Here is a 25639-nt window from a genome sequence, read left to right on the forward strand (position 1 = left end):
ATTGACAATGAAACACAGATTTTGCATCGGAATTAAATACAAAAGGCACAATGCCGACTTATGTACAAGAAGACTGACTCTTCTTACCGTCTAGGTTTTGAACCATTCCTGTGACACTAGTTATAGATTCCGATGCTTCACTTCAGGTATACTGTATCCCTCTGACCGTATTGCCGATGAAACACAGAAATTGCAACGGAATTAAATACAAATGGCCCAATGCCGACTTAAGAACAAGAAGACTGACTCTTCTTACTGACTATGTTTTGAACCATTCCTGTGACACTAGTTATAGATTCCGATGCTTCACTTCAGGTTTACTGTATCCCTCTGACCTTCTTATTGACTATGAAACACAGAAATTGCATCGGATTAAATACAAAAGCCACAATGCCGACTTAAGTACAAGAAGACTGACTCTTCCTACTGTCTATGTTTTGAACCATTCCAGTGACACTAGTTATAGATTCCGATGTTTCACTTCAGGTTTACTGTATCCCTTGTACCTTCTTATTGACGATGGAACACAGAAATTGCATCGGAATAAATACAAAAGGCACAATGCGAACTTAAGTACATGAAGACCGACTCTTCTTATTGACAATGATTTGAACCATTCCTGTGACACTAGTTATAGATTCCGATGCTTTACTTCAGGTTTTCTGTATCCCTTGGACGTTCTTAATGACGATGAAACACAGAAATTGCATCGGAATTAAATACAAAAGGCACAATGCTGACTTAAGTACAAGAAGACTGACTCTTCTACTGTCTATGATTTGAAACATTCCTGAGACAATAGTTATAGATTCCGATGCTTCACTCCAGGTTTACTATATCCCTTGGACCTTCTTATTGACGATGAAACACAGAAATTTCATCGGAATTAAACACAAAAGGCACAATGCCGACTTAAGGACAAGAAGACTCACTCTTCTTACTGACTATGATTTGAACCATTCCTGTGACACTAGTTATAGATTCCGATGTTTCACTACTGGTTTACTGTATCCCTCTGACCTTATTGCCGATGAAACACAGAAATGGCATCGGAATTAAATACAAAAGGCCCAATGCCGACTTAAGAACAAGAAGACTGACTCTTCTTACTGACTATGTTTTGAACCATTCCTGTGACACTAGTTATAGATTCCGATGCTTCACTTCAGGTTTACTGTATTCCTCTGACCTTCTTATTGACTATGAAACACAGAAATTGCATCGGAATTAAATAGAAAAGGCACAATGCCGGCTTAAGTACAAGAAGACTGACACTTCTTACTGTCTATGTTTTGAACCATTCCTGTGACACTAGTTATAGATTCCGATGCTTCACTTCAGGTTTACTATATCCCTTGGACCTTCTTATTGACGATGAAACACAGAAATTGCATCGGAATTTAATACAAAAGGCACAATGCCGACTTAAGTTCTAGAAGACTGACTCTTCTTACTGACTATGTTTTGAACCACTCCTGTGACACTAGCAATAGATTCCGATGCTTCACTTCGGGTTTACTGTATCCCTCTGACCTTCTTATTGACGATGAAACACAGATATTGCATCGGAATTAAATACAAAAGGCATAATGCCAACTTAAGTACATGAAGACTGACTCTTCTTACTGTCTATGATTTGAACCATTCCATTGACACTACTTGTAGATTCCGATACTTCACTTCAGGTTTATTGTATCCCTCTGACCTTCCTATTGACGATGAAACACAGAAATTGCATCGGAATTAAATAGAAAAGCACAATGTCGACTTAAGTACAAGAAGACTGACTCTTCTTACTGTCAATGGTTTGAACCTATCCTGTGACACTAGTTATAGATTCCGATGCTTCACTCCAGGTTTACTGTATCCCTTGGACCTTCTTATTGACGATGAAACACAGAAATTGCATCGGAATTAAATAGAAAAGGCACAATGCCGACTTAAGTACAAGAAGACTGACTCTTCTTACTGACTATGCTTTGAACCATTCCTGTGACACTAGTTATAGATTCCGATGCTTCACTTCGGGGTTACTGTATACCTTGGCCCTTCTTATTGACGATGAAACAAAGAAATTGCATCGGAATTAAATACAAAAGGCACAATGCCGACTAAAGTACAAGAAGACTGACTCTTCCTACTGTCAATGCTTTGAACAATTTTTGTGACTCTAGTTTTGGATTCCGATGCTTCACTTCAGCTTAACTGTATCCCTCAGACCTTCTTATTGACGATGAAACACAGATATTAAATGGGAAATAATTACAAAAGGCACAATGCCGACTTAAGTACAAGAAGACTGACTCTTCTTACCGTCTATGTTTTGAACTATTCCTGTGACACTAGTTATAGATTCCGATGCTTCACGTCAGGTATACTGCATCCCTCTGACCTTATTGCCGATGAAGCACAGAAATTGCATCGGAATTAAATACAAAAGGCCCAATGCCGACTTAAGAACAAGAAGACTGACTCTTCTTACTGACTATGTTTTAGCCATTCCTGTGACACTAGTTAAAGATTCCGATGCTTCACTTCAGGTTTATTGTATCCCTCTGACCTTCTAATTGACGATGAAACTCAGAAATTCCATCGGAATTAAATACAAAAGGCACAATGTCGACTTAAGTACAAGAAGACCGTTTCTTCTTACTGTCTATGTTTTGAACCATTCCATTGACACTAGTTATAGATTCCGATGCTTCACTCCAGGTTTACTGTATCCCTCTGACTTTCTTATTGACGATGAAACACAGATATTGCATCGGAATTAAATACAAAAGGCATAATGCCGACTTAAGTACATGAAGACTGACTCATCTTACTGTCTATGATTTGAACCATTCCATTGACACTACTTGTGGATTCCGATACTTCACTTCAGGTTTATTGTATCCCTCTGACCTTCCTATTGACGATGAAACACAAAATTGCATCGGAATTAAATAGAAAAGGCACAATGTCGACTTAAGTACAAGACGACTGACTCTTCTTACTGTCTAGGTTTTGAACCGTTCCTGTGACACTAGTTATAGATTCCGATGCATCACTCCAGGTTTACTGTATCCCTTGGACGTTCTTATTGACGATGAAACACAGATATTGCATCGGAATTAAATAGAAAAGGCACAATGCCGACTTAAGTACAAGAAGACTGACACTTCTTACTGACTATGTTTTGAACCATTTCTGTGACACTAGTTATAGATTCCGATGCTTCACTTCAGGTTTATTGTATCTCTCTGACCTTCTTATTGACGATGAAACTCAGAAATTCCATCGGAATTAAATACAAAAGGCACAATGCCGACTTAAGTACAAGAAGACCGTTTCTTCTTACATTCTATGTTTTGAACCATTCCATTGACACTAGTTATAGATTCCGATGCTTCACTCCAGGTTTACTGTATCCCTTGGACCTTCTTACTGACGATGAAACACAGAAATTGTATCGGAATAAAATAGAAAAGGCACAATGCCGACTTAAGTACAATAAGTACAGGTTAACTGTATCCCTCAGACCTTCTTATTGACAATGAAACACAGAAATTGCATCGGATTAAATACAAAAGCCACAATGCCGTCTTAAGTACATGAAGACTGACTCTTCCTACTGTCTATGTTTTGAACCATTCCAGTGACACTAGTTATAGATTCCGATGTTTCACTTCAGGTTTACTGTATCCCTTGTACCTTCTTATTGACGATGGAACACAGAAATTGCATCGGAATAAATACAAAAGGCACAATGCGAACTTAAGTACATGAAGACCGACTCTTCTTATTGACAATGATTTGAACCATTCCTGTGACACTAGTTATAGATTCCGATGCTTTACTTCAGGTTTACTGTATCCCTTGGACATTCTTAATGACGATGAAACACAGAAATTCCATCGGAATTAAATACAAAAGGCACAATGCTGACTTAAGTACAAGAAGACTGACTCTTCTTACTGTCTATGATTTGAACCATTCCTGAGACAATAGTTATAGATTCCGATGCTTCACTCCATGTTTACTATATCCCTTGGACCTTCTTATTGACGATGAAACACAGAAATTTCATCGGAATTAAACACAAAAGGCACAATGCCGACCTAAGGACAAGAAGACTCACTCATCTTACTGACTATGTTTTGAACCATTCCTGTGACACTAGTTATAGATTCCGATGCTTCACTTCTGGTTTACTGTATCCCTCTGACCTTATTTACGATGAAACACAGAAATTGCATCGGAATAAAATACAAAAGGCGCAACGCCGACTTAAGGACAAGAAGACTGACTCTTCCTACTTTCTATGTTTTGAACCATTCCTGTGACACTAGTTATAGATACCGATGTTTCACTCCAGGTTTGCTGTATCCCTTGGACCTCCTTATTGGCGATGAAACACAGAAATTGCATCGGAATTAAATAGAAAAGGCACAATGCCGACTTAAGTACAAGAAGACTGACTCTTCTTAGTAACGTTGCTTTGAACCATTCCTTTGACACTAGTTATAGATTCCGATCCTTCTCTTCAGGTTTACTGTATACCTTGGACCTTCTTATTGACGATGAAACACAGAAATTGCATCGGAATTAAATACAAAAGGCACAATGCCGGCTTAAGGACAAGAAGACTGACTCTTCCTACTTTCTATGTTTTGAACCATTCCTGTGACACTAGTTTTGGATTCCGATGCTTCACAACAGGTTTACTGTATTTTATGACCTTCTAATTGACAATGAAACACAGAAATTGCATCGGAATTAAATACAAATGGCACAATGCCGACTTAAGTACAGGAAGACTGACTCTTCCTACTGTCGATGTTTTGAACCATTCCTGTGACACTAGTTGTAGATTCCGATGCTTCACTTCAGGTGTACTGTATCCCTCTGACCTTATTTACGATGAAACACAGAAATTGCATCGGAATAAAATACAAAAGGCGCAACGCCGACTTAAGGACAAGAAGACTGACTCTTCTTACTGTCTATGTTTTGAACCATTCCTGTGACTCTAGTTATAGATTCCGATGCTTCACTTCAAGTTTAGTGTATCCCTTGGACCTTCTTATTGACGATGAAACACAGAAATTGCTTCGGAATTAAATACAAAAGGCACAATGCCGCCTTAAGTACAAGAAGACTGACTCTTCTTACTGACTATGTTTTGAACCATTCCTGTGACACTAGTTATAGATTCCGATGCTTCACTTCAGATTTACTGTCTCCCTTGGACCTTCTTATTGACGATGAAACACAGAAATAGCATCGGAAATAAATAGATAAGGCACAATGCCGACTTAAGTACAAGAAGACTGACTCTTCTTACTGATTATAGTTTGAACCATTCCTGTGACACTAGTTATAGATTCCGATACTTTACTTCAGTTTTACTGTGTACCTTGGACCTTCTTATTGACAATGAAACACAGAAATTGCATCGGAATTAAATACAAAAGGCACAATGCCGACTTAAGTACAAGCAGACTGACTCTTCTTACTATGTTTTGAACCATTCCTGTGACACTAGTTATAGTTTCCGATGCTTCACTCCAGGTTTACTGTCTCCCTCTGACCTTCTTATTGACTATGAAACACAGAAATTGCATCGGATTAAATACAAAAGCCACAATGCCGACTTAAGTACAAGAAGACTGACTCTTCCTACTGTCTATGTTTTGAACCATTCCATTTAAACTACTTGTAGATTCCGATACTTCACTTCAGGTTTATTGTATCCCTCTGACCTTCCTATTGACGATGAAACACAGAAATTGCATCGGAATTAAATAGAAAAGGCACAATGTCGACTTAAGTACAAGAAGACTGACTCTTCTTACTGACTATGTTTTGAACCATTCCTGTGACACTAGTTATAGATTCCGATGCTTCACTTCAGATTTACTGTCTCCCTTGGACCTTCTTATTGACGATGAAACACAGAAATTGCATCGGAATTAAATACAAAAGGCACAATGCCGACTTAAGTACAAGAAGACCGTTTCTTCTTACTGTCTATGTTTTGAACCATTCCATTGACACTAGTTATAGATTCCGATGCTTCACTCCAGGTTTACTGTATCCCTTGGACCTTCTTATTGACGATGAAACACAGAAATTGTATCGGAATAAAATAGAAAAGGCACAATGCCGACTTAAGTACAATAAGTACAGTTTAACTGTATCCCTCAGACCTTCTTATTGACAATGAAACACAGATTTTGCATCGGAATTAAATACAAAAGGCACAATGCCGACTTATGTACAAGAAGACTGACTCTTCTTACGGTCTAGGTTTTGAACCATTCCTGTGACACTAGTTATAGATTCCGATGCTTCACTTCAGGTATACTGTATCCCTCTGACCGTATTGCCGATGAAACACAGGAATTGCAACGGAATTAAATACAAATGGCCCAATGCCGACTTAAGAACAAGAAGACTGACTCTTCTTACTGACAATGTTTTGAACCATTCCTGTGACACTAGTTATAGATTCCGATGCTTCACTTCAGGTTTACTGTATCCCTCTGACCTTCTTATTGACTATGAAACACAGAAATTGCATCGGATTAAATACAAAAGCCACAATGCCGACTTAAGTACAAGAAGACTGACTCTTCCTACTGTCTATGTTTTGAACCATTCCAGTGACACTAGTTATAGATTCCGATGTTTCACTTCAGGTTTACTGTATCCCTTGTACCTTCTTATTGACGATGGAACACAGAAATTGCATCGGAATAAATACAAAAGGCACAATGCGAACTTAAGTACATGAAGACCGACTCTTCTTATTGACAATGATTTGAACCATTCCTGTGACACTAGTTATAGATTCCGATGCTTTACTTCAGGTTTTCTGTATCCCTTGGACGTTCTTAATGACGATGAAACACAGGAATTGCATCGGAATTAAATACAAAAGGCACAATGCTGACTTAAGTACAAGAAGACTGACTCTTCTTACTGTCTATGATTTGAAACATTCCTGAGACAATAGTTATAGATTCCGATGCTTCACTCCAGGTTTACTATATCCCTTGGACCTTCTTATTGACGATGAAACACAGAAATTTCATCGGAATTAAATACAAAAGGCCCAATGCCGACTTAAGAACAAGAAGACTGACTCTTCTTACTGACTATGTTTTGAACCATTCCTGTGACACTGGTTATAGATTCCGATGCTTCACTTCAGGTTTACTGTATCCCTCTGACCTTCTTATTGACTATGAAACACAGAAATTGCATCGGAATTAAATAGAAAATGCACAATGCCGGCTTAAGTACAAGAAGACTGACCCTTCTTACTGTCTATGTTTTGAACCATTCCTGTGACACTAGTTATAGATTCCGATGCTTCACTTCAGGTTTACTATATCCCTTGGACCTTCTTATTGACGATGAAACACAGAAATTGCATCGGAATTTAATACAAAAGGCACAATGCCGACTTAAGTTCTAGAAGACTGACTCTTCTTACTGACTATGTTTTGAACCACTCCTGTGACACTAGCAATAGATTCCGATGCTTCACTTCGGGTTTACTGTATCCCTCTGACCTTCTTATTGACGATGAAACACAGATATTGCATCGGAATTAAATACAAAAGGCATAATGCCGACTTAAGTACATGAAGACTGACTCTTCTTACTGTCTATGATTTGAACCATTCCATTGACACTACTTGTAGATTCCGATACTTCACTTCAGGTTTACTGTATCCCTCTGACCTTCTTATTGACTATGAAACACAGAAATTGCATCGGAATTAAATAGAAAATGCACAATGCCGGCTTAAGTACAAGAAGACTGACCCTTCTTACTGTCTATGTTTTGAACCATTCCTGTGACACTAGTTATAGATTCCGATGCTTCACTCCAGGTTTACTTTATCCCTTGGACCTTCTTATTGACGATGAAACACAGAAATTGCATCGGAATTAAATAGAAAAGGCACAATGCCGACTTAAGTACAAGAAGACTGACTCTTCTTACTGACTATGCTTTGAACCATTCCTGTGACACTAGTTATAGATTCCGATGCTTCACTTCAGGGTTACTGTATACCTTGGCCCTTCTTATTGACGATGAAACAAAGAAATTGCATCGGAATTAAATACAAAAGGCACAATGCCGACTAAAGTACAAGAAGACTGACTCTTCCTACTGTCAATGCTTTGAACAATTTTTGTGACTCTAGTTTTGGATTCCGATGCTTCACTTCAGCTTAACTGTATCCCTCAGACCTTCTTATTGAAAATGAAACACAGATATTAAATGGGAATTAATTACAAAAGGCACAATGCCGACTTAAGTACAAGAAGACTGACTCTTCTTACCGTCTATGTTTTGAACCATTCCTGTGACACTAGTTATAGATTCCGATGCTTCACGTCAGGTATACTGCATCCCTCTGACCTTATTGCCGATGAAGCACACAAATTGCATCGGAATTAAATACAAAAGGCCCAATGCCGACTTAAGAACAAGAAGACTGACTCTTCTTACTGACTATGTTTTAACCATTCCTGTGACACTAGTTATAGATTCCGATGCTTCACTTCAGGTTTACTGTTTCCCTTGGACCTACTTATTGACGATGAAACACAGAAATTGCATCGGAATTAAATACAAAAGGCACAATGTCGACTTAAGTACGAGAAAACAGACTCTTCTTACTGTCTATGATTTGAACCATTTCTTTGACACTCGTTATAGATTCCGATGCTTCACTCCAGGTTTACTATATCCCTTGGACCTTCTTATTGACAATGAAACAAAGAAATTGCATCGGAATTAAATACAAAAGACACAATGCCGACTTACGGACAGGAAGACTGACTCTTCTTACTGACTAGGCTTTGAACCATTCCTGTGACACTAGTTATAGATTCCGATGCTTCACTTCAGGTTTATTGTATCCCTCTGACCTTCTAATTGACGATGAAACTCAGAAATTCCATCGGAATTAAATACAAAAGGCACAATGTCGACTTAAGTACAAGAAGACCGTTTCTTCTTACTGTCTATGTATTGAACCATTCCATTGACACTAGTTATAGATTCCGATGCTTCACTCCAGGTTTACTGTATCCCTCTGACCTTCTTATTGACGATGAAACACAGATATTGCGTCGGAATTAAATACAAAAGGCATAATGCCGACTTAAGTACATGAAGACTGACTCTTCTTACTGTCTATGATTTGAACCATTCCATTGACACTACTTGTAGATTCCGATACTTCACTTCAGGTTTATTGTATCCCTCTGACCTTCCTATTCACGATGAAACACAAAATTGCATCGGAATTAAATAGAAAAGGCACAATGTCGACTTAAGTACAAGACGACTGGCTCTTCTTACTGTCTAGGTTTTGAACCTTTCCTGTGACACTAGTTATAGATTCCGATGCATCACTCCAGGTTTACTGTATCCCTTGGACCTTCTTATTGACGATGAAACACAGATATTGCATCGGAATTAAATAGAAAAGGCACAATGCCGACTTAAGTACAAGAAGACTGACACTTCTTACTGACTATGTTTTGAACCATTCCTGTGACACTAGTTATAGATTCCGATGCTTCACTTCAGGTTTATTGTATCCCTCTGACCTTCTTATTGACGATGAAACTCAGAAATTCCATCGGAATTAAATACAAAAGGCACAATGCCGACTTAAGTACAAGAAGACCGTTTCTTCTTACTGTCTATGTTTTGAACCATTCCATTGACACTAGTTATAGATTCCGATGCTTCACTCCAGGTTTACTGTATCCCTTGGACCTTCTTACTGACGATGAAACACAGAAATTGTATCGGAATAAAATTGAAAAGGCACAATGCCGACTTAAGTACAATAAGTACAGGTTAACTGTATCCTTCAGACCTTCTTATTGACAATGAAACACAGAAATTGCATCGGATTAAATACAAAAGCCACAATGCCGTCTTAAGTACAAGAAGACTGACTCTTCCTACTGTCTATGTTTTGAACCATTCCAGTGACACTAGTTATAGATTCCGATGTTTCACTTCAGGTTTACTGTATCCCTTGTACCTTCTTATTGACGATGGAACACAGAAATTCCATCGGAATAAATACAAAAGGCACAATGCGAACTTAAGTACATGAAGACCGACTCTTCTTATTGACAATGATTTGAACCATTCCTGTGACACTAGTTATAGATTCCGATGCTTTACTTCAGGTTTACTGTATCCCTTGGACATTCTTAATGACGATGAAACACAGAAATTGCATCGGAATTAAATACAAAAGGCACAATGCTGACTTAAGTACAAGAAGACTGACTCTTCTTACTGTCTATGATTTGAACCATTCCTGAGACAATAGTTATAGATTCCGATGCTTCACTCCAGGTTTACTATATCCCTTGGACCTTCTTATTGACGATGAAACACAGAAATTTCATCGGAATTAAACACAAAAGGCACAATGCCGACTTAAGGACAAGAAGACTCACTCATCTTACTGACTATGTTTTGAACCATTCCTGTGACACTAGTTATAGATTCCGATGCTTCACTTCTGGTTTACTGTATCCCTCTGACCTTATTGCCGATGAAACACAGGAATGGCATCGGAATTAAATACAAAAGGCCCAATGCCGACTTAAGAACAAGAAGACTGACTCTTCTTACTGACTATGTTTTGAACCATTCCTGGGACACTAGTTATAGATTCCGATGCTTCACTTCAGGTTTACTGTATCCCTGTGACCTTCTTATTGACTATGAAACACAGAAATTGCATCGGAATTAAATAGAAAAGGCACAATGCCGGCTTAAGTACAAGAAGACTGACCCTTCTTACTGTCTATGTTTGAACCATTCCTGTGACACTAGTTATAGATTCCGATGCTTCACTTCAGGTTTACTGTATCCCTTGGACCTTCTTATTGACGATGAAACACAGAAATTGCATCGGAATTTAATACAAAAGGCACAATGCCGACTTAAGGTCTAGAAGACTGCCTCTTCTTACTGACTATGTTTTGAACCACTCCTGTGACACTAGCAATAGATTCCGATGCTTCACTTCGGGTTTACTGTATCCCTCTGACCTTCTTATTGACGATGAAACACAGATATTGCATCGGAATTAAATACAAAAGGCATAATGCCGACTTAAGTACATGAAGACTGACTCTTCTTACTGTCTATGATTTGAACCATTCCATTGACACTACTTGTAGATTCCGATACTTCACTTCAGGTTTATTGTATCCCTCTGACCTTCCTATTGACGATGAAACACAGAAATTGCATCGGAATTAAATAGAAAAGGCACAATGTCGACTTAAGTACAAGAAGACTGACTCTTCTTACTGTCAATGGTTTGAACCTTTCCTGTGACACTAGTTATAGATTCCGATGCTTCACTCCAGGTTTACTGTATCCCTTGGACCTTCCTATTGACGATGAAACACAGAAATTGCATCGGAATTAAATACAAAAGGCACAATGCCGACTTAAGTACAAGAAGACTGACTCTTTTTACTCACTATGCTTTGAACCATTCCTGTGACACTTGTTATAGATTCCGATGCTTCACTTCAGGGTTACTGTATACCTTGGACCTTCTTATTGACGATGAAACAAAGAAATTGCATCGGAATTAAATACAAAAGGCACAATGCCGACTTAAGTACAAGAACACTGACTCTTCCTACTGTCAATGCTTTGAACCATTTTTGTGACACTAGTTTTGGATTCCGATGCTTCACTTCAGGTTAACTGTATCCCTCAGACCTTCTTATTGACAATGAAACACAGATATTAAATCGGAATTAATTACAAAAGGCACAATGCCGACTTAAGTACAAGAAGACTGACTCTTCTTACCGTCTATGTTTTGAACCATTCCTGTGACACTAGTTATAGATTCCGATGCTTCACGTCAGGTATACTGTATCCCTCTGAACTTATTGCCGATGAAGCACAGAAATTGCATCGGAATTAAATACAAAAGGCCCAATGCCGACTTAAGAACAAGAAGACCGACTCTTCTTACTGACTATGTTTTGAACCATTCCTGTGACACTAGTTATAGATTCCGATGCTTCACTTCAAGTTTACTGTTTCCCTTGGACCTTCTTATTGACGATGAAACACAGAAATTGCATCGGAATTAAATACAAAAGGCACAATGCCGACTTAAGTACGAGAAAACAGACTCTTCTTACTGTCTATGTTTTGAACCATTTCTTTGACACTAGTTATAGATTCCGATGCTTCACTCCAGGTTTACTATATCCCTTGGACCTTCTTATTGACGATGAAACAAAGAAATTGCATCGGAATTAAATACAAAAGGCACAATGCCGACTTACGGACAGGAAGACTGACTCTTCTTACTGACTAGGCTTTGAACCATTCCTGTGACACTAGTTATAGATTCCGATGCTTCACTTCAGGTTTATTGTATCCCTCTGACCTTCTAATTGACGATGAAACTCAGAAATTCCTTCGGAATTAAATACAAAAGGAACAATGCCGACTTAAGTACAAGAAGACCGTTTCTTCTTACTGTCTATATTTTGAACCATTCCATTGACACTAGTTATAGATTCCGATGCTTCACTCCAGGTTTACTGTATCCCTCTGACCTTCTTATTGACGATGAAACACAGATATTGCATCGGAATTAAATACAAAAGGCATAATGCCGACTTAAGTACATGAAGACTGACTCTTCTTACTGTCTATGATTTGAACCATTCCATTGACACTACTTGTAGATTCCGATACTTCACTTCCGGTTTATTGTATCCCTCTGACCTTCCTATTGACGATGAAACACAAAATTGCATCGGAATTAAATAGAAATGGCACAATGTCGACTTAAGTACAAGACGACTGAGTCTTCTTACTGTCTATGTTTTGAACCTTCCCTGTGACACTAGTTATAGATTCCGATGCATCACTCCAGGTTTACTGTATCCCTTGGACCTTCTTATTGACGATGAAACACAGATATTGCATCGGATTTAAATAGAAAAGGCACAATGCCGACTTAAGTACAAGAAGACTGACACTTCTTACTGACTATGATTTGAACCATTCCTGTGACACTAGTTATAGATTCCGATGCTTCACTTCAGGTTTATTGTATCCCTCTGACCTTCTTATTGACGATGAAACTCAGAAATTCCATCGGAATTAAATACAAAATGCACAATGCCGACTTAAGTAAGTAGGTATGTAATGGGGCTTTTGGGACACATTTTGGGACGTATATACGCAGCTAATGTTAGCAGCGGTACCGTACCCAAGCTGCCGTCGCTAGTCATCTGTTCATTACGTCACACTTGGCAGCCTTCCAGCTGGCGGGGCTACGCAGGCACGCACGCACACGTGCGCGCACACACACACACACACACACACACATTAGAATACACCAGATGTTGCAGATGTGGTTTTTTTTTTATGAAGGACATTCCTTGGACTCGTCTCTTTAAACGAGAGGGGAAAGGAAAACAAATAAAAAAAATATTAAATCAAGACCTTTTTAAGTGAGAAAATATTTATTGCAGGATTGGCTTACAATTAATTTCTCTATAAACATACATAGAATGACGAATTAATAGACTACATAATTTCATATATTAATCAATAATAGCAGCTTCTCGAAGTTCTTCCTCTATTGAAATAATTTCATTGTCGTGCGAGTTGTTGCCGGCTGTTTTTGAAGCAAGCAGGAAAACTAAACGTTCGACAAGTTCGTTAGGGTTATTCCAGTGAATGTAGTCCGTATGTGATTTAGTTGAGTACCTCTTCCAGTCTTTAATGCCAATTTTTTCTTTATCTTCTTCTTCTTCTTCTTTGACAGGTTCATAGTAGATTCCTTTTCCTGCACGTTTTTTACTTTTGATTTTCACCACTTTGTCACTTTTGTAATCATCATCTTCTTCATCATCATCATCATCATTGTCAGTAGTGTCATTTTCTTCTTCATCATCATCGTTGTCGTCATCTTTTACTGCAGAGTATGCTAGGGAAGAAGTTGACGCTCCTTCTGCACCAACAGTGTGATGTTTTGGAGACTCAAGTATTTTAATCAATGGTTTTATGATGTGTGTATACTTATACCCTCTGTTTGCATTTACAGGTTTGAAGGACATGTAATGCTGTCTAAAGGCATTGGTTGCTTTGAGAATTTTGGCATAATTTTGAAGATCACGGGTGGTGTAATTCTGAGGCCTGATTTTGAACAGTAAATTGTATAAACCTCTAGTTCCCGGATATCTTACATTGTGAATTATTAAATCATTTTCATCGACGTGCACTGGTGAGTTTCCAATCATCCATCCAGCTCCTGACGGGTCGAATCTGATACCATACACAGTGTCACGCGTTCTGTCTATTGGTTTATTAAAGTATGAGGCTGGCAGTCGAGCTGCTGCAGTCTCTGCTACACGTGTATTTGACGTTTTTTCACTTTTTCTTTCTTTAACATCACCGATATTGATATCACCATCATATGCAGCAGCAGCATTATTATCATCAACAGCAGCACCAGCAGCAGCAGCAGCAGCCGTAGTGCTATCCTTTTCTTGTTTCGGAAATCGTTCCTTATTAATGGAAATCAGTTCTTTTAGCGGCTGTGAAAGGGGTCTAAATGTCTTCTCTAGCGCAGACTTGGTTTGAGCTTCTCTTTTGTGAAGAGCTAACAGCTTTCTTCGAATGTTCTGTCGAGCTTTGACGATCTGTTTTTTAAGATTAATGTTTCTTTCGATAGACGAAGAAGAAGAAGAAGAATTCCGAAGCATGTTGTCATTGTCAACTGACCAGTCACCATCTGAACATAATTTAAGTGATTCCTTTAATTTATATAACACGATAGTCAAATTCGGCATGAAGTGATTTATTTCCGATTACCAAGCGATCGGTTCTGGTGAACTTGAATCTGTCTCCCTTGTGTACAGCAATCTCAGTGTTCATCGAAAGTTGGCGGATGTCGCCATTCAGTTCAAAGACAACTGTTTCTATATCTGGACTAATAGAGCGCAAAGTAACTTCGCCATCGTAGGGTAATATATATTCATACTGCCCATTGTGTAAAACGTAAGCCAATTCGTTGGGGTCTCCCGAAGGAATGCCGTCAATTCTAAGAATGAAAGAAAACTTCAAGTTTGCGTGCTTTTCAAAATATCCTTTCGTTATCACATCTGAATCCAAAATCGGTTCACGTACATTTGTAATACGTTTGTTCTGAACGTCTAAAACGCGTTCAGTTACATTAATCAGGTCAAAAAACTCTTCAACTTTTGCAGCCATATTTACACGTACATTGTTTTTTAGCTCATTCAAGCTGCTAAGCTGATTTTTCAGCTTATGGAACAACAGATCAACATACAGTTTACTTGCTACATCACTCCTCTGTGGCTTTGCCATCTCAGAATCGACTTTTTCCTTCACACGTCTCACAGAATTTTCAATTCTTCTTCGAGTATCGTCAACATATTTTTTCGTAGCTGCATCATGATCAGTTGTGGGATCAGCTAAATTACCGATAGTTGTACGATTCTTGAGCTTAAGTGAGCTTTCAGTTACATCGAATGCGTGTCTTTTTTCCATTGCATTATCTACATAGGCTTTCGTGCAAGCGTCATGATTCTCAGCAGGTTCATGCAAACCACTTAAACGTTTATTATTGAAATATACTGCTGTGTCAGTAGCATATATGGTAGAAAAGAAAGATGTCATCTGCGGCAATAATTTTGCCAAGAGAGTATCAGTGTAAGATTTTGTTTCAGCATTTTCTTTTACTTTTGCCATCGGCGACAAACCTTCACTATTCGTATCTGCCACGTTTTTCTGAAATAACTGATGTACTTTATCGATGAGATCTGTTATAACGTTGGAGTATGACTGGAATTTTGAATCCACATACTTTTTATTAGCAATGTCATTACTGTACTGAGGATCTAGCACCAGCAGCAGAGCGTTGCTGCTGCCGTTGTTGCTGCAGCTCATGCTTGATGACGATGATGATAATGATGTTGCCTTTGCAGAAGCCATGGCGTTAATAATCTGTGCTGCTCCAAGACTCGACTTAAATACAAATATAATTGTCAAAATTTACTCGATAACGTCCATTGTTTAAATTATCATCTTTGCTAATAACGAGAAAATCATAGGTGTTCCCACTCCATGCTCGCTTACACATTTCAAGGAATTTATTGAACGTCATATCGGGATTGACATGATCACTGAAGACATGCTTCAAATTACGCTCATCTTGCTTGAAGAGCACAATAACATTAGCATTATCTCTGATTAATTGCTTCGGGATTTTACTGTATGTTTGACACAAATAGAAACTGTCTATACCATAATGACGTCCCATGGAAAAGTAAGCTTTCATGTGATCTTGTTTGTCACAAGCAATGTCATCAAATATAAAAACTGAAAGCGGACGTGCTTGATCCGGTGGTATAACATCTTCCTTACTGGAAAATGTAAAATACCCAATATCATTTAGGTTCTTTAAAACGTCTTCTAGAAACTTGTACTTGTATTGTTGCAGCGATTTGGAAAACACATAAACGTTCTTAAATTTGAGACCATTTTCGTGAATTAGGAGATTAACAACCACATTTGTTTTTCCACAGTTGGAGGGGCCTGCTACTATACATCTAATCGTATCAGGAAACAGATCACCATGTCCTCGATCTTGCATTAGCACTCCATCTCTGTGTTCATTAATAGGACTGATGGGAAGCTGAAGTACATGTTTCTTGAAATGCATCTTCAGGCACACTAAGAAGTCTTCTCATATTACAATTGCTAATATAAGAGAACATTCAAAACTGTAAAAGACCAGTCTCTAGTTAACACTCGAGCAATGAAGATGTGTCACAGTAACAACAACAATAAACAGAAGAAAAAGAAAAGGAAGAAGAAGAAGCATGGTGGTTCTCTTCTTAATCGCATGATTAATAAGTTACCTGTCGAACTTCATTTACCTGGTTACTCGTACTGCGGTCCAGGGACAATGTTAGAGGAACGACTCAAAAGAGGTGACGCTGGTATCAATCCACTAGATGAAGCGTGTAAAGAACATGACATAGCGTACGCAACTCACCCAGACAGTTTGCCTGACAGACATCGAGCAGATCGAATTCTGGCTAGAAAAGCGTGGGGCAGAGTAAAAGCAAAAGATGCCAATTTGAAGGAAAAATTGGCTGCTTTAGCTGTGACCGGTGCAATGAAAGCTAAACTTAAAATGGGGATGGGTGTGAAGAAAAGGTTGAAAGCAGCTGGTGCAGTACTGAATAACATAATTAAAAAAGTTCGAAGTGGTCTCAAATACGTGAAGCCAGGCAGTAATCTGATGACAGTTGTGAAAGTAGCTCGTAAAATTGCTTCACAAGTTGCACCGACAAAAGCCAGGGGGAAATTGCTCGACAAGGAACGAATAATACCTATTCCCAAAACAGGTGGAATATTACCTCTAATTCCAATATTTGCTGCTTTATCGGCACTCGGAGGACTAGCCGGAGGTGCTGCTGGAATTGCTAAGACAGTTAATGATGCAAAGAGTGCTCGAAAGCAGTTAGCTGAAATGCAAAGGCATAATCGTGTACTTGAGGCAATTGCTTTGCGCGATGGAAAAGGACTGTACTTAGGTCCATACAGGAAAAATGGATTCGGTCTGTATCTAACTGGTATAAATGGAATGAGGAAAAAAAAAAATTCTCCATAAATAGCCTTCCTACAAGACCACTTTCCAACATTGACTTACAGCACTATGCTAAAAAGCTGCAGATACCACACTTTCGAGGTGTCTTTATGAGAGATACTTTACCTTTAAAGTCTAACACTCGTGAGAGTGCAATTATTAATCTTAATACCGAAGATGAACCAGGTTCACATTGGGTAGCTTACAAAAAGGAAGGTAATATTGTGTACTATTTCGACAGCTTTGGAAATTTACCACCTCCTCCGGAAATAGTAAGATATCTGAAAAACTGTACCATAAAATATAATTACAATACGTTTCAGTCACTTAACAGCCAGAGATGTGGTCATTTATGTTTAAAGTTTCTGAATTCCAAATAAAACAGTCAGCTTTGCAGGTCACCGTTTCAGTCTAACAATGGACATTGAACACGGTGTAACATTAAGTCTGACGGGTAAAGAGCCACTTCTAACTGCTGTCTTCAATCCTGCACTAAATTTATCCTCTCATGTTTATGAAATTGGTCTGCTAAACCTTTTTACGTATAATTCCATCCCAAATATTACATCAGCAAACAATAATTTCTACTTCTACAACTACTTAGACGATGTAGAAATTTTGGACAAAGTTAGTCTGCCACATGGAACATATGAACTGCATGACATTTTTTCAGCGTTAATGAAAGAAATTGAAGCATACAACTTGAAGATTGCCAGTGATAACTCAACCAATAAGAAAAAATATGAAGTACAGTTAAATATTTCCTTCAATAAAACACTGAATCGATGTCAGATTAAGAGTAATGTTACTATTGATTTTAATATCCCTAACAACATAGGTTCAGTTTTAGGTTTTGCAGATACTGTAGTTGACAAAAGAGTCACGAAGACGGCTGAATATGCAGTTAACATTCAAAGTGTTAACGTCTTATGTGTTGACTGCAATATCTCAGGAGGGTCGTTTCACAATGGAGAACCTACACATACATTACATCAGTTCTGGCCTACTGTCCCACCAGGATATAAGATTGTGGAAACTCCGAATTCACCCATTTACATGCCAGTAGTTGCAAGATACGTTTCAGAATTAAGTGTGGCAATTAGAGATCAAGACGGGAATCTTGTGGATTTTGACGGGGAAGAGATAACTGTTCGATTGCATTTGAGGAAAATACGTTAAACAAAAAAAAGAGAGAAAGGAATGGGTATCATATACCAACAGAATGCCTGCATAAGCAAAGACACTAGATGCCTTGACACTGTGAGCCACAATAACAACAACAAGAATAATAAGAAGAAGAAGAAAAGAAAAGCAAAGAAGAGGAAAGTGAAAAACGTTTTAACTCCGTACAATAGGCAAATACTGTCATCACTGGGATATAGAGTGCTATAAATACTGATACATTTCTCTGTAACCTCTCATTCGAGTCTTCCGACTTTCACTGATCAAACAGAAGGAGGTTAAGGAGGAAAAGAAAATGTTGAATGTAAGAGAAAAAATTCTCGTCGACGACTCAGTTACTCGCCTTCAGTATCATAAGTATAAACCTTTTGGTCAACCAGCTTTTGCTCAGAACGATTCCATATCAATTGTTATACAAAATGAAAATACTTACCTGCTGCCCTCAGAGAGTCTGCTGTATATAGAAGGACGACTTGTCAATGCAGAGGGAAAGGGAAAAGCTACTGATATTGAGTTAACAAAAAACTGCGCGCTTCATCTGTTTTCAGAAATTCAGTACCGTCTCAATAACCAAATTATCGACCATGTGCGTAATCCTGGAATTGCAGCTTTAATGAAAGGATATGCATCTTTTACCCCAGGTGAAGCAAACTTATTACAAAATGCCGGATGGGGGACAAGAAGTGAATTGAAAGAGTTAGTCGATAACGATGGACGTTTTAATTTTTGCATCCCGCTTAAAATGATCTTAGGCTTTGCAGAGGATTACCAAAAGATAATTTTAAATGCTCGTCATGAATTGGTACTGATTCGTAGTAGACAAGATATTAACTGTATTGTCTCAGAAACAGCAGATACCAAATCGAAAATTGTGTTGGAGAACATGCACTGGGAAATGCCACATGTCCAAGTTTCTGAAAAGCAACAAATATCACTGTGGAATATTTTGAAAAATGATATCAGTCTCAGATTAGCTTTTCGTCACTGGGATTTGATTGAAAGTATTGCACCAGAAATTAACTCCTGGACGTGGCAAATCAAATTTAATACAGCCCTTGAAACTGCAAGGTATGTAATATTAGCTTTTCAGTCAAACAGAAATTCGATTACTGCTGACTCTAGTGTATTCGACAAAATAAACATATCAGACTTGAAAGTATATTTAAATTCATCTAAATTCCCAGAGGAGAATTTTGCTGTCGATTTTGACACTAAGAATACAGCACAAGCGTTTGAAATGTACGCGAATTTTCAGTCACTGTATTATGGAGACAGCGGTGTAAGAAGAAGAGGAAATCCACTCATGAACCGTACCGAATTTCAGAACTGTCCTATATTTTTCATTGATTGTTCACATCAAGACGAAACACTGAAATCTTCCATCGTTGACATGAAGATAGAAATAGAAACAAAAAAAGCATTTGCAAAAAATACAATAGCTTACTGCTTGGTCATTCATGATTCAGTAATTGAAATGACTCCATCAAGCAATCAGGTTGCAAAGCGTACACAGATATAAAAGGAAGTGCTTCTCAACCATTTCATCATTAGTGTGTGCTACATCGTCGAAGGGAGGTGAAGAAACAGGACAGAATGAACAAAGTTTTGATAATTAATACCAGTTCAGACGAGCAGTCAGTGAGAGTGTTAGTGGCAAATTTAAGTGCTAGAAGTGAATGTATACTACAGGTTCTAGACACAGAAGCCTCTTTCAATGCACTGAACTCTTCCATTCAATCACTACTAAAAGAAAACAGTGACTGTAAAACGCTGGTGTTTTCACAAGACCTACTGTGTCCGTTCGTCTTAAGTATTCTGCAACCAATTATTCCCGAAGATGTCGAAATGCTCCGACTGGAAGACTATGGATTCAATTGGTGTGCTGGAAAGAAAGAGGGAGCTACTACTTTTATGGCTGATACCGATGCTAACTTCTTGTTCGAGTGGATTAAATCGAAAAACATTTGTAAAGTGCTTTCTGAAATTTATAAGAAACTTGTCCAGTGTCAACATTTGAATGCAATTGATTGTTATTTATTTCCTACACAACTGTTACCATCTATATGTGATATTTCACACAACTTTCACAGGTTGCCACAAGTGTTTAAGAATGATGCTCTTATTTCTAAGTATCAGCATTGTTATAAGCATTACAACTTGAATGCACGTTGTCAGATTGATGGCCCACCTCCTATTAAAATGAACTGTAGAGGTTGCAGAATGGAACATCGTGATGAAATGAAAGAAAAATAATGTAATATGTATTTTTATTTTCACACAATAAATCAGTTACAAAAGATTTTTTTTCTTGTTTGTTTTCACACAATAAATCAGTTTCATAGCATATATAAGGCATTACATACAGAAATCAGTTTTCACACAATAAATCAGTTTCAAAGCACATATAATGTATTATATACATAAATCAGTTTTCAAACAGTATAAAAAAGAAAATTAAGAATCATCATATTTCTTTAGGCGATAGTGACCCCAAGCTAAAGTATTAATTTTATCAGTAAGTATAAATCGTTTATCGTCTTGAGCTGATAAACCTAGCTTGTGCTGTTCAATAGTGTATACAACATGACTTTTGGACTGTATAAAATACTGGGTAATAGATTTAACATCTGAATTCAATACACAGTTTCTGTAATCATCAATGGTCAACTCGTTGACAGAAGATTGCTTCACACCCTTTGCCCTACGCATTACACGTTGTGACTCAGTCTCAAGAGCATACATTTTAGCTCGCAGACCTATAAATTCTGTTATAGGATCACCATTTAATTCATCTTTTAATAACCCTACCACTCTCTTATTGACAATTGGAAGATTATATTTGTTATCTACAGGATAACCTGACGTATCAAACCATTTATGAACATCAATCTTAATATCTTCATAAATATTGGAAGTTTTAATGTGGTAAATTAAGCTATCAGTATCTGTATAACACAGTTTCACATGATTTGCTGGGAACTTGTTTAGTATGTAGTTATAATGAAACTCTATGAGAAGAGTCTTTGATATATCTAAAATACTCATACCTACTGCTATTGGTTTATCAAACACAACATTAACTTTATTTAGTTCAATACCAACTAAATTTTCATTGAAAATTACACTCCTTTTGAAATTAGGTTTAGCAATCAGTGCAGCTGCTCCATATCTACCACCCCAGCGTGTTGCTAGTTTTATATCTACCATTTTTCTTACATTTTGCATTGTTTTGCCGAAAACACTGTTATTCATAAGTTTGAAGAAATTTTTTTCAAAGTCATTACTTGCTCTCATACGTTTCTCTGTATTAATGACAATGTATGGTTTCATCCATGGCGCTTGCTTGAATGATAGTATTCTGTGAATCTTTCGCAATTGTAACTTATGTTGTAAGCACTGTTTTAAATTCCTATAATGTATTACATAATTTTTCTTATCATACAAAGTAGAGATTAACTTTTTTGGAGCACTAGATTTGGTACTGTTACAGTCAGTTGTTGTTGTTGTTGTTGTTGTTGTTGTTGGTGGTGGTGGTGGTGGTGGTAGGATCTTCTCAGGACACAGTGGTAGATCGGAATGCAGATCATGGATATTTTCAGGATATTCAAGGTCTACTTCTAAAATATATCCTACATCAGAATCATCTGGCACTGTTGTCACATCAAAAGTATCTAATATTGTTTTTGAGTCAATCCAAGTAAAGTCTGACACAGGAAGGTGTTGCATCATTGCCCAGCTGTAAAGGCTATTAACATCGAGATAGATAATGTAAGATTCATCAATATTTGCATTATAATTAGACATAAATCTGTTGTTTGCAACAGCATGCCGACAAGAGCAATGAACAATCCCACCTCTAATACCTCGCTCAATAAACTGAAGTTGCTCAATGTCAGTAATAAGCTGTAGTTCTATTTTGCTAGTTTTAAGTAAAGCATCCCATGCCAAGCCAGGAGAAGTAACGTAATGAGCAGGGTCTAACTCATATGTTTTAATGCACAGGTTGCGGAAATTCTCAAAAACGTCAGACAACAGCAATACATCAATTTTCAAATACAAATCAGAATATTCTCCTAGTGTTTTACATTTGAATAAATGCCATACATCACATGCTCTTTTGTAATCGGATTCCGAGACAGTTCTACCGCCTGTCAATAAACTTTTAAAATTATCAATTGAAGGTAAGTGGTCCTCTAGTAAAACAGATTCATTGCTCACATACTCATATGGGAATGTACCTTTTTGATTGATTAAATTAAACTCTTGATCATCGGGAAAGTATTTCCTAATTATCTTGAGTTCCTCTGGTTTCAAGTATGAGGCACACTTTTCAAGCGAGCATGTCAGAAAATTTAAGGAATCCATGAATCGAAAGTAAATGCTACATCTCCTACCTCGGTGCATTACTGGAATGCTCTTCGTAAATGATTTATACTTTTCCATGTTTGATGGTAAAATGGAAACAGGGCCTGGATTTAATGTAATTTTTTCATCATCATCGTTATCATTATCATCAACAAACACAGTTTTTTGGCAAATGCTTCTCATCAAGAAATGCCCGTCGTAGGTTGTCAGATTATGAAACACTACAGGTACTGTGAAACAAGGTCTATAGTTTACGTTGCAGCCGGCATGAGCCGCGCCTCTGTAAACGCCTGTGAAATGACAATGGTCACGATGCTTCACGTCATCCTCCTGAAAGGGTTTCTCACAAATGTGACAATTCCTCGCAGAGCGAAAAGCTAATTCTTCCTCAGCGTTGATAATCATCTCTTTATTTCGCGCTAAAAAGCCATTCACGATGTCAGCGATTGCATAGAGCTGTTGAGTAAACCAATCCATGCAATCACGACCTCTGTACAGTTTAAACTCTGAATATTCATCATTGTAGGTACAGTGAATATAATAGGCTATACTGAATGGAGTATGTAAATGTACTTGATTTGAATTAATACTACGACTACAAGTAGCAACTGGCTCTAGCATGCATTCCGTATCGGCATAAATTATAAAAGGCAGCTTTAGCTTGCTTCTGAAGTTGCTAAATTTTACATACTGTTTGTCACCACTAGGCATAACACTGCTAACTGGCTTAAATTGTACGCAGTCAGTCAAGTGTACATCTAACTTTTCTTTGGAACGAAAATAACACAGGCAGCGATGACAGACCACTATAGATTTATTATGCCTAGTAATGCTATAATGCGCCAGCCTTGACAAGTTTTTTATATAATAGAAATGGTAAATATCTGTGTTTTTGACCTGTAACATTAATAGATTTACATGTTTCTCACGATGGTACTTCGTAACATGCAGGGGGACAACTTGAAAAATATTTCCTTTTTTATTTCTCCCCCACCTCCCCCTTTGCTTTTTCCTCTCCTTCTCCTCCTCCTCCTCCTCCTCATCATCATCATCATCATCATCATCATCATCGTCTCCATCACTAACTACCATCCACTGATAATCAGAATACTGGATACCATACACGTTAACAGAGACGTTTTCATTTTGTTTTTCGAATATGTGCACATGTTTTAGTTCTGTAGGAAAAGGTATGTTATCAAAGTTCAGTTTGTTTGCATGTGATACATATGCAGAAGCACGTTCTGGATGAATATTTACGGGGTACAAACCGGCTAAAATTGCCCACTTGAAACAGGCATTGTCTTTTGAGCGAACATTAATTACTGCATGTTTATTTGCTATAACTTTTGGCAGTTTTCTGTAACGTCCTCCATGAAACCCTCGATTTTCGTTAACATTAACACGCAGTTTAACTATGTCCCTTAGTGCCCAACCGGAATCTCTCTGTTGGAAAGCCTCCAGTTTCTTTAACAACTTCTTTTCAATTTTAGTTGAATACCAATCACTGTCAATTTCGGAAGGTAATATTTCAACATTCTTTGTGTTTATGCACATTTCTTGTACTGCTCCTGACTTAGGCAACACAAAACTGCAGATAAGTACAAAATTAATTTTAAGAGGCCGGTTAACATTTCGCACTCTATTGTTAATGACAGGAAAACATGCATCCAAGAAATACAGAGGATCCTTGAAACCAGACCGATTAAATATTTCACCCGTACATATTCGATTCTTGAAAGCACATTCTACAGAAACCCATTCCAGATCTTTGGTTCCCCGCTGATCTTGGTTTAATTTAATGCGCTTTGGAGATGGTTGACTCATTGTTCACTTTCTGCACTTGTCAAAATATCATCTATTGCAAGCAACAGATTTTTACAATTTGAATAAATAAAAGAAACGTCCCCTGTCTCTACCCACGATTTGAGACAAGCTGCACCATTAAAGAAATCAAACTGGCACTGAAATGCATTATGAGAGCAGACTGTGTATAGAACAAACAGGATTTCTTTGATATAGTAGTCAACTAGGTTATTATACTTGCTAACGAATACGTCTGTGTAGTAGATGCATTCGTACTTATCATACACTTCGAAGGCAGCAAAATGTTCCCCCTCCTTAAAACAGTCCTTCTGAAGTAGCTGCACTATTTTTGCATTCAATTCAGAAAATGCATTCTCATTTTCACCAATGCCGGCTACTTTTATTGTAAACACTAAAGTATCTCGCGAGACAAAATCTGAGCCACAGTTATCTTCTTTTAATGAACGCAAGTCAATTTCTTTAATATTTCCATGCCTTGACACTTTCCTAATTGTAATGGACATTGTTAGTGAAATAACACACAAACACACGCAACTAAATATTTACAT

General features: G+C 37.7%; 1 protein-coding gene across 1 annotated transcript; it reads left to right on the forward strand.

Moving 5' to 3' along the window:
• The first annotated feature begins 19194 nt into the window (after positions 1 to 19194).
• On the forward strand, positions 19195 to 20418 carry LOC126440397 (uncharacterized). The gene has a single exon (XM_050090670.1). The coding sequence runs from the start codon at positions 19195 to 19197 to the stop codon at positions 20416 to 20418; it is 1224 nt and encodes a 407-aa protein (XP_049946627.1).
• The last annotated feature ends 5221 nt before the right edge of the window (positions 20419 to 25639 follow it).

The sequence above is a fragment of the Schistocerca serialis genome, unplaced genomic scaffold (genome assembly GCF_023864345.2).
Source record: "Schistocerca serialis cubense isolate TAMUIC-IGC-003099 unplaced genomic scaffold, iqSchSeri2.2 HiC_scaffold_1363, whole genome shotgun sequence".
Classification (NCBI taxonomy): Eukaryota; Metazoa; Arthropoda; class Insecta; order Orthoptera; family Acrididae; genus Schistocerca; species Schistocerca serialis.

Excerpts from the sequence above, each read along its gene's own strand:
- LOC126440397 (XM_050090670.1), top strand. The coding sequence starts at position 19,195 with ATGTTGAATGTAAGAGAAAAAATTCTCGTCGACGACTCAGTTACTCGC.